The 16231-nt window shown below is 39.1% G+C and overlaps 1 protein-coding gene and 1 non-coding gene across 2 annotated transcripts in view; one reads left to right on the top strand and one right to left on the bottom strand.

Moving 5' to 3' along the window:
• FGD6 (FYVE, RhoGEF and PH domain containing 6) overlaps nt 1-16231 on the top strand; it is a 180385-nt gene that overhangs the window by 70766 nt on the left and 93388 nt on the right. The window contains exon 3 of the mRNA XM_069095179.1: nt 1452-1593. Coding sequence (XP_068951280.1) covers nt 1452-1593 — 142 coding nt within the window. The remainder of the gene's footprint in view (nt 1-1451; nt 1594-16231) is intronic.
• On the bottom strand, nt 14846-14952 carry LOC138166760 (U6 spliceosomal RNA). The gene has a single exon (XR_011169721.1). It is a non-coding gene; the product is annotated as a U6 spliceosomal RNA (small nuclear RNA).

Below are 16231 nucleotides of genomic sequence, written 5' to 3'. Positions count from 1 at the left end.
GTTACCAGTTGCTAAACTAAGTGCTTAATTCTCATTTTTCCTGACTTTGCTGCCACAGTTGACACTATCTGTCACCTTCTTCTCCTTGAAACTCTCCTCCCTTAAGTTTTTAGTGACTTTGTACTCTCCAGATTCTCTCCCTAACTCTCAGACTCCTCATTCTCCTTTGACCCATCTTCATTCATTAACCTCATAGCTATGAATACTCCTCAGGGCCCTGTCCTGGACTCTCTTCTCTTCTTCTTTCTACTGTTTGACTTAGTAATCTCATCAGCTCTTAGGTGGATCCAAGATCTGTTTGTCCAGCCCTAAACTCTCTCCTGAAAACAAGTCTCTACCTTTCTATGGGACCTCTCAAAATGGATGTCTCTTAGACTTCTGAAACTCAACATGTATACAGCTGAAATATCTTTCCTCCCAAAATCTCTCCCCTTCCTTACTTTTCTGTTGAGAAAGTCACCATCCTTTCAGTCACTCAGGCTTACAGCCCTCTTGGTTGTGTCTTCTTGGACACAATTCTGCGGATTCCTCCTTTGCAAGTCTTTTCTTCACTTAACTATCAATGAGATTCTTTTTAAGTATCTGTCTGAACATATAACACTCCCCCTCTTACTCAATAAATGACAGTAGTTCCCTATTTTCTTCAGTATCAAATATGAAAATCTTCTGGCATTTAACGTATTTCATAACCTGTCTCTTTCCTACCTTTCCAGTCTTCTTTCTTATACCTTACTTTGGAGTCAAGACATCACCCATGGGTGTCGCTGATCTTCTTCTAAAAGGAAGGACAGACAGTACCTTCCTTCCCTCTGTGTGCTCTTCTGTCTGATGATACTGGCCTCCTTCCTTTTCCTCAGACAGTTGGAGGTGATTTACTCTATCTCCAATCTTCCTGCATCTTCATTGGCTCTCCCTAATGTCCCTCGTGACTCTCCACCTCCCTGATTCCTTGACTTCCCAGTCCTTCTTAATGCTGATGCCTTCCCTCTGAAATTAACTCCAATTTGTACTCTATGTATTTAGTATGTGTCTCGTTTTCGTGTTTTCACCCACATTATATTGTGAACCCCTTAAAGGGAGGGACTTTTTTTTTTTTTACCCTTTCTTCATGCCTTCAGCACTAACATAGTACCTGGTGCTTAATAAAGGTTTGGTGACTGACTGAAGTACATCCTACTTCTGTCTAACCTACAAAACAGCATGGTGTAATGGTTAGAATGCTAGCCCCAAAGCCAGGAAGTATTGAATTCTCCAATTCTTTAGTCAGACCTCTGACAAGGACCATGTGACCTTGGGTAAATCACTTAACTTTTCTAGGCAAGTGTCTGTAAGTAAGACTGTTAAGGTTCAGAGAATTTGCTGACCTTCCCTATGTTAGTGAAATGCCAGGGTCAATGCCTTATTGTGTCTTACGAAGCAATTAATGCTGCTCTCCATTACTTTGTTTCTAGGTCTTCCCATGAAGATCAGAGTGACCTGGACCTCACGTTGGGTGACCTTCCCTCCGATGAGGAAGAGGCAATCAACAGCTCTGATGAGGATGCCAGCTCTGATTCTAGCAAAGGGGAGCCTGATTCCCTAGAAGACAAGCAGGTATATATTTTTTTATTTTTTAATTAAGTTAATACTTGCATGTTGTTGAGTTTTTCTCATGTGCGTGCCTAGGGAAGGTAGCATTGCTGCTCAGTAGCTTGTACACAGACAAGTCATTTGCCTTTATGAGCTTCAGTTTCCTTATTTGTAAAATGGGGGTCATGATAACACCTACCTCCCAGGTTTTTATGAAGCTCAAATGAGCTAACTAACCTATGTAAAGTGCTTTTTAAACCTTAAAGCAGTATACCCGTGCCACATAGTATTATCACCTATTGTCACTGACTTGGCTTGGAACAGTAAAAGGGTTTTTGTTTGTTTGTTTGTTTCCCCCCAGAATTAAAAAAAAAAATTCTTTTCCTCTCCCTCCCACCTCCCTCACCCTATAGATTTTCTTAAAACCTGACTTTCAAAAAGCATTTTTTAATGCGTTGTTTCAACGTGTCTTTTTATAACATAGAATCTGAGAGATTTTGTCAATTTTGAGGCATGGTACATGCTAGATTAAGTTTTTTTGTGAATGACTTTTAGCCCCATGTATTAAGGGGGTGGGGAGTGGGGATATAGAGCAGTGATTGCTATTAATGTTTAAAGTTATCAAGAGGTAGCAGGTGAGACTAGAAAGCTCTCTGTCCCCAGGATGTTCTCTGGTCCACCTTGGCTGGTATGATCCTGGCAGAACCACTTCCACCTCTCAGGTCTCTAAGCCAGTGGTGTCAAATTCAAATAGAAACAAGGCCTTGAAACAGTATACAAGGATCCTTATAGGCCAGGTATTGATTTAGAAAACTACATTTTAATATTATACACATACATACACAAACATTCTATTATATTTTTATGTATTATTTGTCTGAAGTATATTTATTTATTTTATTAAATATTTTCCAACTACATTTTGATCCGGTTCAGGTTCTGTCCCCTTGATACCTCAGCTCTACATTACCCTGAGATTCTAGGTTGCCCAGAGGGTGCATGTCTGTGTTGGTACAAGGAATTTCCTTACTTGGAAATTCCTTGTATCAGTGAAATCACAAGTGTAATCTTTGTCCTCATATCCCTATTTAAATTGATCATAAACCTGTTTTGAATAGACTGGGCAGCTGGTCCATATTCTAGGATGCCTGCCTCTTTCAGGCTGAGTCTGCTCTAGAAAGGTGTGCTATGCAGTCATTCATCACATGGGTTTTCTCACCACTCTTCTGTTACATTTCAGGGGTTCACCCAAGACAGCCACTCTCCTTCTTAGTATTGGTACACTTGTCTTATCTTTGGGAGAAGGGGCCATGCACAGTCATTTTTTGCTAAAGACAGTAGATCAGTGACCAAGCCCCAAAGTCAACTCTAATCTTCTGACTTTCAAACTGCCTTCTTCCAATAGATTCTGCTTTTCTCAAGATGTATGTGAATTAATTTTTAGCCTTAAACTGGAGAACTTTTCGCTGTTACTTCAACTGCCTCCCTTAGAGAGGCTGTTAGAATAGTGTTGAAAATGATTTTGGTTTAGGTATCTTAATTATTGTTGAGAGCAGCAGTTCTCAAAGTGTGACCTAGGGTCTCCTGGGGGCGGTGGTGCTGGTAAATGTAGAACTACCTGCTCTCTGAAAAAAAATGTAGGCACAACACATATTTAATCTGCATTTGTGTTTCTTAAGTGTAGATAATGAGCAAAATAATAAACCAAACCCTAATTTGTAACATTAGAAGATTTCTGAAGTAGAAATGGTCAAACTGAAAATTTAACATTGGGCTGGTGAGATCCAGCTGATTCTAACACCCCTCTCTGGGTATCCCAGAGACGCTTGTATCTGCAAGGCCAAAGCTATTTAAAAAAAAAAAATCTGTGGGTTTTTTTTAAAGGTCCTGTCTGTCTACTCAATAGATATAAAAATAACCTCAGCACATCATGTAAGTTAGCAGTTAGCCTTTAGCTTCAGGCTGATGAGTGTGTCAGCAATCTCCCTAGGGTAATCTGTTCTCCACCCTGCTGCCAAAATAATCTTCCCAAGGCAGAAGTCAGGCTGACATCTTTTGCTCTGAAATCCTTAATGACTTCTCATTATATCTGGGATAAAATACAGCCTTCTTGTCTTGGCACTTTGTTGCTGTTGTTTACTTGTTTTTCAGTTGTGTCCATCTCTTTGTGACCCCATTTGGAGTTTTCTTAGCAGAGATACAGGAGTAGTTTGCCATTTCCTTTTCTGTCTCATTTGACAGATGAGGAAACTGAGGCAAACAGGGTGAAGTGACTTGCCCAGCATCACACAGCTAGTGTCTGAAGTCAACTTTGAAGTCATGACGATGAGTCTTCCTGACGTCTGTCCTGCTGCTTTATCCACTGTGCCACATAACTGCTTCTCATCTTGCACTTAAGGCCTCAGTAATCTTGTTCTGATCTCCCTTTCCAGCCTTATTTCATACTGCCTTCCCTCATTCCCTAGATATTACAACCAAACAGGGATGCTAACTATTTTCTGAACTCAGGGTTCCGTCTTTGGACTTCAGACATTTATACAGGTCATCCCCAGTGTCTGGAATTCCCACATTACCTTTTAGAATCTTATCTTTTTCCTCTAAGTTTAGGTCAGGGACTATGTCTTCCCTGAAACTTTCCTTCACCCCTCAAATAGCTAGTACTTTCTAAGTCTTACCTTATGCTGTGTTTGTAGTAGAGACTGAGCTCTTTGAGGGCAGGAACTCTGTTTACTCAGCACTCATTACAGTGCCTTACAGTGTATTACAATGTTTAATAAATGTTGACTCAATTCTGGGATGGATAGAAATCACTTTTCTTCTTTAAAAAAAAAAAGTGTCCACAATCTTCTGTTTGCATACAACATCCATTTCTGAATCTCCCCTCCCTGGCTTTGTGAGCCATCCTTGTAAGAAAGCCTGAAAAGTCTATATTGATTGGTGAAAGGGATTGTTGAGGATCACACAGCCTTTATGCCCAAGTCTTCCTGACTCCAGGACTGGTCACCTACTCACTATGTAACATCATCTTAATAGCAGGGTCCACTTTAAATATTTCCGAAAACATTAAAGAGAAAGTTGTATTTAGTGGTTTCTTGAAAGGAACAAGTCTAGAGAGGTAAACATCGAGAATGAACATCCCTAGCTTTGTAATTCTTATCAGAGGTTTAGAGTGCCAGGCTGGATTTGAGATCAAAAGTGCTATTTTTGGCCTTGTCCCCAATTCATGCTTCAAAGCCTTCTGCTTTCCTTGTGGCTTCGTCTTGACATCTACACTGTGGGTGGGGGAATGTGGGGGCAGTATTTGTAGTCTGCCTTGAAATGAATGTAATTTGCACACAGATTTCCATGAATTTACAAGAATGTTGTCATTTCCGATGCTGTGTGTCTCCTGGAGTTTTGAAAGAAGGTCAGTTTCCAGGTCACTTTTTTTTTCATGGAGTCAGTATGTCACTACAGAAACAACCCTGGACTGGGAAGCAGGAGATATGGGTCCTAATTTCAGATCACATACTGTGTAGCTCTGTGATCTTAGGCAGATTGCTAAACCTCTCTGGGTTTATAGACAAAACCTTGTCTGTTAAACAAGAGAGTTGTTTTTAAGGTGACATTTTAAAAGTGACTTCTACATTTAAAGTTTGAGCCTTTGAGACTTGGGACAAATTTGGTCATTGCCCTTACGAGTTAGTATTAGTTTTGACTTTTTTCCTACTTAATATTGACTTTTAGGGGCTAATAAATCATTATCAGAAATGAGTGTATCAGTTTTTAACTAATCATGTCTAATAGTACTTTTCATAAATTAAGAATATGACCAACAGCGAGAACTATACCTAATAGAATTTTTGTATGCATGAGTTATAAATATGAATTTTTGGTCCTCTCAACACATTTTCAAAACATAATGATTTTGATTCTTAAGGCATTTTCAAAAGTTAAGACCCCTTTGAATATAACATGGAAGAATAGAGTTTCTTCTGTGGAGTCTTTGTCCCCACTAGGGTCACTGGCATTGCAATTTTCTTTTTCTTTCTTTTTTTTTTTTTTAAAGCAATTGGGGTTAAGTAACTTGCTCAAGGTTACCCGGCCAGGTGTTTCTGGGTGGGTGCTAAGTATCTGAGCCCGGATTCGATCCCAGGTCATCCCGGCTCTGGAGCCAGTGCTCTTACTCACTGAGCCACCTGGCCACCACTAAGCAATTGGGGTTAAGTAACTTGCTCAAGGTTACCCGGCCAGGTGTTTCTGGGTGGGTGCTAAGTATCTGAGCCCGGATTCGATCCCCAGGTCATCCTGGCTCTGGGGCCGGTGCTCTTACTCGCTGTGCTATCTGGCCACCCCTACAATTTTCAATAGAAACTTTGTTTGGAATTTTATGAAGAAGAATATTTTCCCTTGAATAATATAATTTTGAGAGAGAGTGAATGTTCATGACTCACAGAACTCTTATCACCCAGGAACTCTGACAGAAAGCTACCCTAGGAATCACATTTATGGGTTAGAACCCAACCTTAGCTATATATAGCACATGAGCCCCTACCAGTGTGTTTCATTTTAACTAGTCAGCTAAGGCATTTAATGAAATATCATGGTAATAAAAATAACAACAGAACATTCTTCTGTAAACTTTGAGCACACTACTCCACAAATAAGTATACCCTCCTTGTGAAAGGTGGACATGTATAGGGATCTTATGTAGAACATAGTTCGCGGCTAACATAACTATGTGAGGTGCAGCTATGTCATGTCTCCAGGCATTTTTTCTAGTTGTGACTATTCTTTATTGTCAGGGCCACCTGTTTTCTCTCTTATGTTTGGGAAGAAATTAGATACTCGTCTCTGCACTTCCAAGGACCATACTGTCTAAACTTTTCTCTTGTCATCCCAACTTGAAAACTTGGTCTTTTCCTCAACCCCTCACTCTCACTGCCAGCATCACATCTTGAATGTGCCTCTTATCTCCTGATACTGCTACCACCATGAAGGAGGTCCTCATCTCCTCTCACTTAGACTATTGCAATAACCTGCTGATGTGATTCTCTTCCTACTCTGGTCCATTCCTGAAGCACAGGTCTGACTTATTAACCCTGTCTCCCAATAAACTCCAGCGACTTCCTGATCACTCCAGTATCAAATAGAAAATTCTCTTTTTGGTATTGAAAGCCCTTTATAACCTAGCCCCCATCCTTACCTTTCCATTCTTCTTCATTTTAGGCTCAGCTTCCCCCATACTCTTCCATCTAATGACACTGACCTCTTTACTGTTCCTTATACAACATCTCCCAGGTCTGGACATTTTCACTGACTGTTCCTAATGCCTGGGATACTCCCCTTTTTGTCTCTGCCTCCTGCCTCTGCCTTCTTTGACTTTCTTTAAATTATACAGGAAGGTGTTCTCAATGCCTCTTAATTCTAGTACCTTTCTTCTATTGATTATTTCCTTTTTATCCTGCATATAGCCTTTTTTTGTACAGATTTGTTTGTTAAGTTGTCTTCCCCAGTAGATTGTGAACTCCTTGAGGGCAGAGTTTGTCTTTCACTGGATCCCCAGCTCTTAGGGCAGCACTTGGTACATAGTGGGTACTAACTGACTTCATCCTGGCCATTTTTTACCCAATTGCTGCCTTGTTATCTTTTTTTTCTCCTTCCCCCCTTTCTAATTCTTTTTCTGAAAACTATAATCAAATCAATTCTATCCCCCTTCCCTATTGTTCTACTTACCATTTTTTTTTTTTGTGACATCCCTTCACTGGTCATGAGGGTCCTATATGTATTGTCTCCACCCACTGGGATGTAAACTCTCTGAGAGCTAAAGTAGCCTACATTTTCATTTATATCCCTAGAGTTTAGGATAGTCCTGGCATAGTAAGCCCTTAATTCATATTTTTCATTCATCCATTCTACTCTATTAGGAATGTTGTGGTTAGTGAGCTTCTCTCTTAGAAGGGGAGGACTAAAGCCAGAGGCTGTGGAGGTCTTCTCTTCAGGCCAAAGAAGGTAAAGGAAATTCAGGTTAATATCACATCTTGGCTTTGAACCCCTATCTCTTTAATGTCTCTCGATTTCCTCAGTTCATCTGTAATCCGACTTAGAGTCAGAAACACATTTTAGTTCTTGGCTCTTTTCATTGCTGTCCTGACTGGAACTCTCTTTTCTCAAGGACTTGAGTGAAATTGTGCCAAGGAAACTTCTTTTAGCACCCTCCCACTATGTTTCTCTCTCATATGGACATTAAAAGAGACTGGGTCATTGGAAAAGCATTGATGGTTAACTTGGCTTCCTCTTCTCTCTTGTGATAAATACTTCGGGTCTCTCCCTTTGTATTTAACTTAAAGTGTGACTACGGTCACACATGTAGTAAATAAGCTATAGAGGTAGTAAAGAAAAGCACATGAAAAAGTCTGATTTCCTGGTTTGGTGCAATTATGGCTCCGTGTAAAAATCCAAATGAGCAAAATCCCCTTTGTCGGTATGAGTCGCTGACCCAGCCCCTGATACCTCTCTTTGGTCTCTCCACATTGCAAACACAGTCTGTAGCCACGGCGGTCTTAATAATATAGTAATTAACCTCACCTGGTAGTCTTCATATACAGCCAGTGTTCTGACAAGTATTGACCTGATTCAGATTCATTTAGTGTGAAGTTACACTTTTCTCGGAGTCAAAAGAATTATGGTGCTTTTCTGTTGGCCGTGGTCAGGAAAAGTCCAGAGGTCTTTGGTTGTCATCTAGAGGAAAGTTTATTTAAAATAATATATCAATCTGTCAGTGAACATGCATTTTCACTGATTAAAACTGACCCATTTTCCCCTTTTGGCAGTATTCATCTAGGATTGCTTTCTAGGCTTTGGTTCCATAGGACCCGGGAAAGCACAAGCATCAGGGGAATTATTCCTGTCTGAAAGTATTTGTTGATTGACTGATGTCTGCTGAAATGTATGCTAGTGGCAAGGAGTACATTGAGAGAAATAGCCACTAGGGAAATAGAAGTCCCTTGAGGACCTTGACAGCTAGTTAACAGCATGCTGTGCTATTGACTGTTGGCCACACTGGCTGACCTGCTATTCTCCGTGCATAATATTCCATCTTCTCCCCCCTATGTCATTCTCAAAGGATGAGGTTCATCGTCTCTTTGCCAAGGTTAGTGTCTCTAATTGTCAATCAGCTAGAATTTATCAAGCCTCCATTCTGTGGGAGGCACTGTGCTAAGCACTGGAGGTACAAAGAAAGGACAGTCCCTGCCCTGAAGGGGCTCACAATCTAATGGGGGAAAACAATGTACCCACAACGAAGTGCAAAATAAGATATGCAGACAATAAATTGGGGATAGTCTCAGAGGAAAGGCATTAAGAATAAGGAGAACTGGAAAAGGCTTTTTGCAGAAGGCAGGACTTAGATGAAATGGAATCCAGGAGGCAGAGATGAGGAGATGAGTCCCACATGTGGGAGACAGCCAGTGAAAACACTCAGACACTTACTAGCGGTGTGATGCCAAGCAGGTTACTAAACCTGTCTGCCTCAGTTTCCTCATCTGTACAGTGAGGGAGCTGACTGGGTGGCTCAATGAGCATGGAGTCAGGAGTCAAGAGGACTTCAGTCTGTAAAATGAGGATAATAACAGCCCCTACTTCCCAGGGTTATTATGAAGATCAAATGAATATTTGTAAAGCACTTAGCACAGTTCCTGGCACATAGTAAGCACTTCATAAATTCTTGCTTCCTTCCCTCCTCATTGCCCTTCTAACTCTCAATCTATAGTCCTATCTCCTCCTTTCTAGAATTTGTGATGATCATTTTATAACTCTCATAAACAAACCAGTTTGGGGGTCTCAGGTGTCAGCCATTCGTAGCCATCAGACTCAGTTGAGGGATATATTCTCTAGTTTTGCTGACCAGCTCTGCACCACCATCCCCCTTTCTTTCCTCTTATTACAAGACATAGCTCTCTGGGGATCAAGGGAAGAGAGAGAGAGATTTAGGATGAAGTTGGCATAAAAACAAAAGATGTCAATGCAAATGAAAAAAGGAAAAAACAAACAAGCCAGCTTATTAGAGTGGATAGAGAGCTGGCCTCTGATAAAAAGACCTTGGTTTAAGTCCCATCTGGGCTTGTAACCCTGGGCAACTCACTTAACCTTTTAGTTTCTCCAGGCAACTGTCTAAGACCAAATACCAATGTTCATGGGTAGAGGGGATTCCCTTTGCCTCTGAAATAAAAGATCTGATCTCCAAATTTAAAAACAGAACAAAACAGAACAAAAAAGTCCTGTGCCATCACCAAGTCAACAAGCAACCTACTTTGTACCAAAGCACTGTGCTAAAATCATTCTGCTACATTAGTGAATAGTGAATTTTCAGTACAATAGCCTTACCAGAGGACTGAAATCATGCATTCTACCCATCTGCCAGAGGGAGAGAGGGAGTGGATTCAGGGTGTAGAACAAGATATATATTTTTTGGACATGGAATTTGTTTTGTGTGCTTAGTTCTTCATGAATTTGCATGTCATCCTTGCTCAGGGGCCATGCTGATGTGCTTAGTTCTTAAAAGGGTTTTTTTTTCCTTTTTCTTCTCTCATTGATGGAAAAAAAGGAGAAGATAGATTTTTGTTTATTAAAAAAATTTAAATTGTTAAAAAATAATGGGATGCAAAGTGGTGCACTGGGCCTAAAGTCAGAAAGACCTGAGTTCAAATTCAGACTCAGACACTTACTGTGTGACCCTGGCAAACCATTTAGCCCTGTTTGCCTTAGTTTCCTCATCTATAAAATGACTGGAGAAGGAAATGGCAGACTACAAGTGTCTGTGCCAAGAAAACCCCAAATGGGGTCCTGAAGAATTGGACATGACTGAAATGACTGATAAAACAATGACAGAAAATAATGACTTGATTTCATTCAATTCCAAAAGTATGCTTATGGAGAATAGGGAGCATCTGCATGGTGTGATTCAAAGCCTAAACTGGAAAGACTAGCAACTAGGTATGGTTTTGCAGTCAATTATTATCATGCATTATTACATGAGCTTTCATTAGTTTATCTATTCAGCTAAATATGACCTAGAGATAAACAAGATTCTGAAGACCTGGAATACAGAAGAGGTCATTTTTGGTGGGGACGATCTGGTTGGGGGAGAGAAAGAAATTCTAAAATGTTAAAATCTTAGAAATTAATAGAAACACCTGAAATCAGATAATCTCGCCTCCTCATATTATATACAAAGAGACTTCAGATCAGAGATGTCAAATGAGTTGCCCTTGGCTATACAGCTAATTCTTGACTTGAATTGGTGTGAAGCACAGGGTTACTGCCCAGGAAAAGCAGGCTTGGGTGGGACATGATAATGGAGTACACTTGATCCCTATTAGCGAACTGTCTATGATTTATAGACAAGCCCCAAAGGATAGATGGGTCTAACCAATTTGTAGTCTGCATCGTTGAGGGAGTATCCAGAACCCAAGTCAACAAACATTTATTGAGCACTTAATACATGCATAGCATACTTTATTCTAAATGCTGGAGATACACAGAAAGACAAGAACTGTTCTTGCCTTGAAGGAGCTCCCATCCTATTGGGGGAGACAAGATGTAAACAATTATCCACAGATGAGATGTGTATATACAGGGTAAATCAAAGGCAATCTCAGATTAGTACCCTCAGAAAGAGAGTATTAATATTGAGGTGTGTGTATATGGTGGGGGTCACGGGGAGAAGACGGTTCAGGAAAGGTGGCCTTCTCACAAAAATGGTGGCTTAGACTTGAAGGAAGCCAAGATGAGGGAAAGCATTGCAGGCATGGGAGACACCACTGGAAAGGCATGGAGTCAGGAGATGACATTTCATGTTTGAGGAACAGTCAGAAGGCCAATGTCACTGGATTGTAGAGTATGTAGATGTGTATTAAGACTGGAAAGTAAGGGGCAGCTAGGTGCTACAGTGGATAGAGCAGTAGCCCTGGAATCCGGAGGACCTGAGTTCAAGTGTGGCCTCAGACACATACTAGCTGTGTGACCGTGGGCAAGTGACTTAACCCAAACTGTCTTCTCTACCACCCACCCCTCCTTCCCCCCCCCCAAATTACTGGAAGGTAGGAAGGAACCAGTTTAAAAGTCAAACAGAAGACTTTATATCTGATCCTATAGGTTTTAATGCCATTATAAATTCACTGATGTGTATGTTCAGGCGGTGATTAAACTTAGGAGAATCTTTTAGAGAAGATTTATCTATTAGCAAGTTATCATCATGTAAACACTTAGAATAGGTCTTTGAGTTTTCTGTGGTGCTGATGATTTATTGATTGATAAATAGTATTTTTTCCAATTATATGTAAAGATTTTTTTAGTATTCATTTTTTATAAGATTTTGAGTTTCAGATTTTTTCTCCCTCCTTCCATCCTCCCTCCCCAAGATGGCAAAGCAATCTGATAGAGTTTATACATGTGGAATCATGTAAACATATTTCCACATTAGTGATGTTGTGAAAGAAGAAACAAAACAACAGGAACCCCCCCCCCCAAAAAAAAAAAGTCAAAATAGTATTCTTTGATCTACATTAAGACTCCATAGTTCTTACTCTGGATGTGGATAGTATTTTCATCATCTTTTGGAATTGTCTTGGATTGCTGTATTGCTGAGAAGAGCCAAGTCAGTCATAGCTTATCATCGTACAATGTGGTTTTTACTGTGTACAATGTTCTCCTGGTTCTGCTCACTTCACTCAGCATTAGTTCATTTAAGTCTTTCCAGGTTTTTCTGAAGTCTGCCTCAGCCATTCCCCAAATGATGAGCATTCTCTCAATTTCCAATTCTTTGCTACCACAAAAAGAGCTGCTATAAATATTTTTGTACATGTGGGCCCTTTTTTCTTTTTTATGATCTCTTTGGGATACGGACCTAGTAGTGATATTGCTGGATAAAAGGGTATGCGCAGTTTGATTGCCATTTGAGCATAGTTCCAAATGGCTCTCCAGAATGGTTGGATCAATTCACAACTCCACTACCAATGCTTTAGTGTTCCAACTTTCCCACATCTTCAGCGTTTTATCATTTTCCTTTTCTGTCATATTAACTAATTTGATAGATATGAAGAGGTGATTGTTTTAATTTGCATTTCTCTATTCTAGGGTGATTTAGAGCATTTTTTCATATGCCTGTAAATAGCTTTAATTTCTTCTGAAAACTGCCTGTTCATATCCTTTGACTATTTATCAAGTGGGGAATGACTTATATTCTTACAAATTTGACTCAGTTCCGTATATATGTAAGAAATGAGTCTTTTTATCAGACATACTTGCTGTAGAAATTCTTTCCCATCTTTCTGTTTTCCTTTTAACCTTAGTTGCATTAGTTTGTTTGTGCAAATTGGGGTCATAAATTCTTCCTTCTTCAGGTAAACTATTCTTTACTCTTCTAATTTGCTTATGATATCACCCTTTATGTCTAAATCATGTACTCATTTTTACTTTTTCTTGGCATATGATGTGAGATGTTGGTCTGTGCCTAATTTCTGTCACACTATTTTCTAGTGAGTTTTTATCAGATAATGAGTTATTTTCCCAGAAACTGTAGTCTTTGGGTTTATCAAATAGTAGATTACTATAGTCATTTACTGTTATGTCTGATGTACCTAACCTATTCCACTGATCCACATTCTTATTTCTTAGCCAATACCAAATGGTTTTGATAACTGACACTTTATAATATAGTTTTAGATTTGGTACAGCTAAGCCACCTTCCTTTGCATTTAAAAAAAATCCCTTGATATTCTTGACTTTTTCTTCTTCCAAATGAGTTTTGTTATTATTTTTTCTAGTGCTACAAAATAATTTTTTGGTAGTTTGATTGGTATGGCACTGAACAAGTATATTAATTTAGGTAGAATTGTTATTTTTATTATATTAACTTGGCCTACCTATGAGCAATTGATGTATTTCCAGTTGTTTAGATCAGACATTAATTTGTGTGAAAAAGTGTTTTGTAATATAGTTCCTGAATATCGTCCCTAGGTTTGTCTTGGCAGTTAGATTCCCAAATATTTTATATTGTCTGCAGTGATTTTAAATGGAATTTCTCTTTCTATCACTTGCCACTGGACTTTGTTGGTAATATATAGAAATGCTGATGACTTATGTTTGTATATTTTATATTCTGCAACTTTGCTTAGGTTGTTAATTATTTCAAGTAGTTCTTTAGTTGATTCTCTAGGATTCTTTTTTTTTTTCTTTTTGGAGGGGGGAAGGCAGGGCAGTTGGGGTTAAGTGACTTGCCCAAGGTCACATGGCTAGTAAGTGTTAAGTGTTTGAGGCTGGATTTGAACTCAGGTCCTCCTAACTCCAAGGCTGGTGCTCAAATGAGTGTGCCACCTAGCCACCCTGATTTTCTAGGATTCTTTAAGTATATCTGCAAAGAGAGTCTTTTCCTCTCCCAAATTAGTGTACATGTGGAAAGTGGCCATGTGCAACTGAAGGTCATTAAAAAAAATTTCCCCCTAGTTTTATGGGCTGCTATGACCATAAAAATTTCATGACAGGTACCTAGCCTATTGGTCAAATGGTTCTATGATGTGATTGGCTAGTTTGGTTCTTGGAAAACAGATTTACTCTGTGACTGGGGCCATATTCAAAGAATTTCTGCATAATGTAGAGCCCATCCAAGTTTGAATCTTTCTGTCATGCCTTTGGGGACACCAAGGCCACATGAAGGATATAGTTGGATAACCATGAATGGGCTATGACCTGTGTCACTGGAGGTCCTGCCTAAATCAGCTATTCTCAAACATTTTGGTCTTAGGAACTTGTTACACTTTTTTTTTCCCCACAAGTAATGTATTTTTATTTTTAATCATTTATGTTAGCTATAGTCACTTCAAAATCATAATATTACTATAAACAAACTATACATATCTTTTATTTACTCCTAAAATACATGGTGACATTAAATTACATATGACATGATATGATATTAAAATATGATAAAATATGATATGATATTAAAATATGATATGATATTAAAATACATATGACATTACAATTTCTTGCTCAAAATCTCTCATATGTCTCCTGATATAGACTAAAACTACAACAAACATTTTGGGCACTATTAGTCATTTTAATGAATATAACAAAATGTGTTTTGTAGATTTAGTGCATCATTCCCTATTTAATTAAAATATTCTACAACTTTCCCCCCCATAACTTTATGTAGGACTATTTGCATTACTGTACATGGCAGAACAACAATGAGAATAATATGCAAAGGCAAAACAATCATTCTTGTTCTAATTTTAAAAATATGGAACGCTTTACAAATTTGCGTGTCATCCTTGCACAGGGGCCATGCTAATCTTCTCTGTATCGTTCAAATTTTAGTACATGTGCTGCCAAAGCGAGCACAACTCGTTACACTCTTAAAAATTATTCAATATTGTCCAACCTCAACCCTTGCTAGAAGCTGCTAGGTGGTGCAGTGGATAGAGAAGTTGGCCTTAAGTCAGGACAACGTGAGTTCACAACCAGCTTCAGATACTTATAAGCTCTGTGATCCTGAGCAAGTCACTTAGCCTTTGCCTGCCTCATTTGTCTCAACTATAAAATGAGAATAAAAATAGCATCCACTCCAGGGTTGTTGTGAGGATTAAATGAGATCAAATTTTAAAAAAACACTTAAGAAAGTTCCTGGCATATAGTAGATGCTTAATAAATGCTTATTTTGGGTCTTTTCCTCCCCCAAGACCGTTTTTTTTTTTTAATGTAGGTTGTCTGTCAATATTCACTGTATTAGAAATGAAAATTATTTGGTATTATTGTGAAAATAGTTTTGACCTGGAAGTAACCCCCCCCCCCAAAAAAAAAGGGGTTTTGGGTATCTCTAGGAATCTTTGGATCACACTTTGAGAACAGCTGTCCTAAAGCAGTGATGTTCCATGCTCATTTGAGTGTTGGATTATATCTGCTGTGTGTGTATATGAATATGTTGTGTCCCCTGGCTCAAATGTAGCCTCTGTGAGGTTGGGTTTTGTTTATGTCTTTGTATCCCTAGGACCTAACATAGTGCCCGGCACCTTGTAAGTACTTATTGATTGGCTGAGGGCCAACATCACTGATTGGCAATTTCTGCCTGCTCTCCTATGTAGCATATTTCACCTTCATTTATAGCAGCTGTAGTTACCAAGAACCTTCCTTTACACTTAAGATTCTGTCTCTTTCACTTACTGCCTGAGTGACCTTGGAATGGGAGGAATTAAAGGGTAGAAAAAAAGCATTTATTAAGTGCCTCCAGTGTGCTGGGTACCCTGCTTATCTCTTTATAAACATTCTATCATTTGATCCACTCAAAACCCTTGGGAGGTAGATACCATTATTATCTATATTTTATATGAAGAAAGTGAAGCTTGAATTGAAAAACCTTGACTTGCCCAGGGTCACACAACTAGTAAGTGTCTGAGGCTGGATTTGAACTCAGGTATTCCTGACTCCAGGCCCAGTGCTCTATCCATTGAACCACCTAGCTGACATTTTACTTCTCTGGTCCTTATTTTCCTCATCTGTAAAATGATGGTTGGGTTAGATCAGAGGTTCTTAATCTTTTTCTTTGTTTTGGACCCCTTTGGCAGTGTGGCAAAACCTATGGACCACTTCTCTGAATAATATTTTTAAACACATAAAGTAAATT

This window comes from Petaurus breviceps, unplaced genomic scaffold (genome assembly GCF_028583685.1).
Source record: "Petaurus breviceps papuanus isolate PSGF00001 unplaced genomic scaffold, PetGlider_PUasm1.0 225, whole genome shotgun sequence".
In the NCBI taxonomy this organism is placed as follows: domain Eukaryota; kingdom Metazoa; phylum Chordata; class Mammalia; order Diprotodontia; family Petauridae; genus Petaurus; species Petaurus breviceps.
This window is presented reverse-complemented; position numbering and strand designations above follow the sequence as displayed.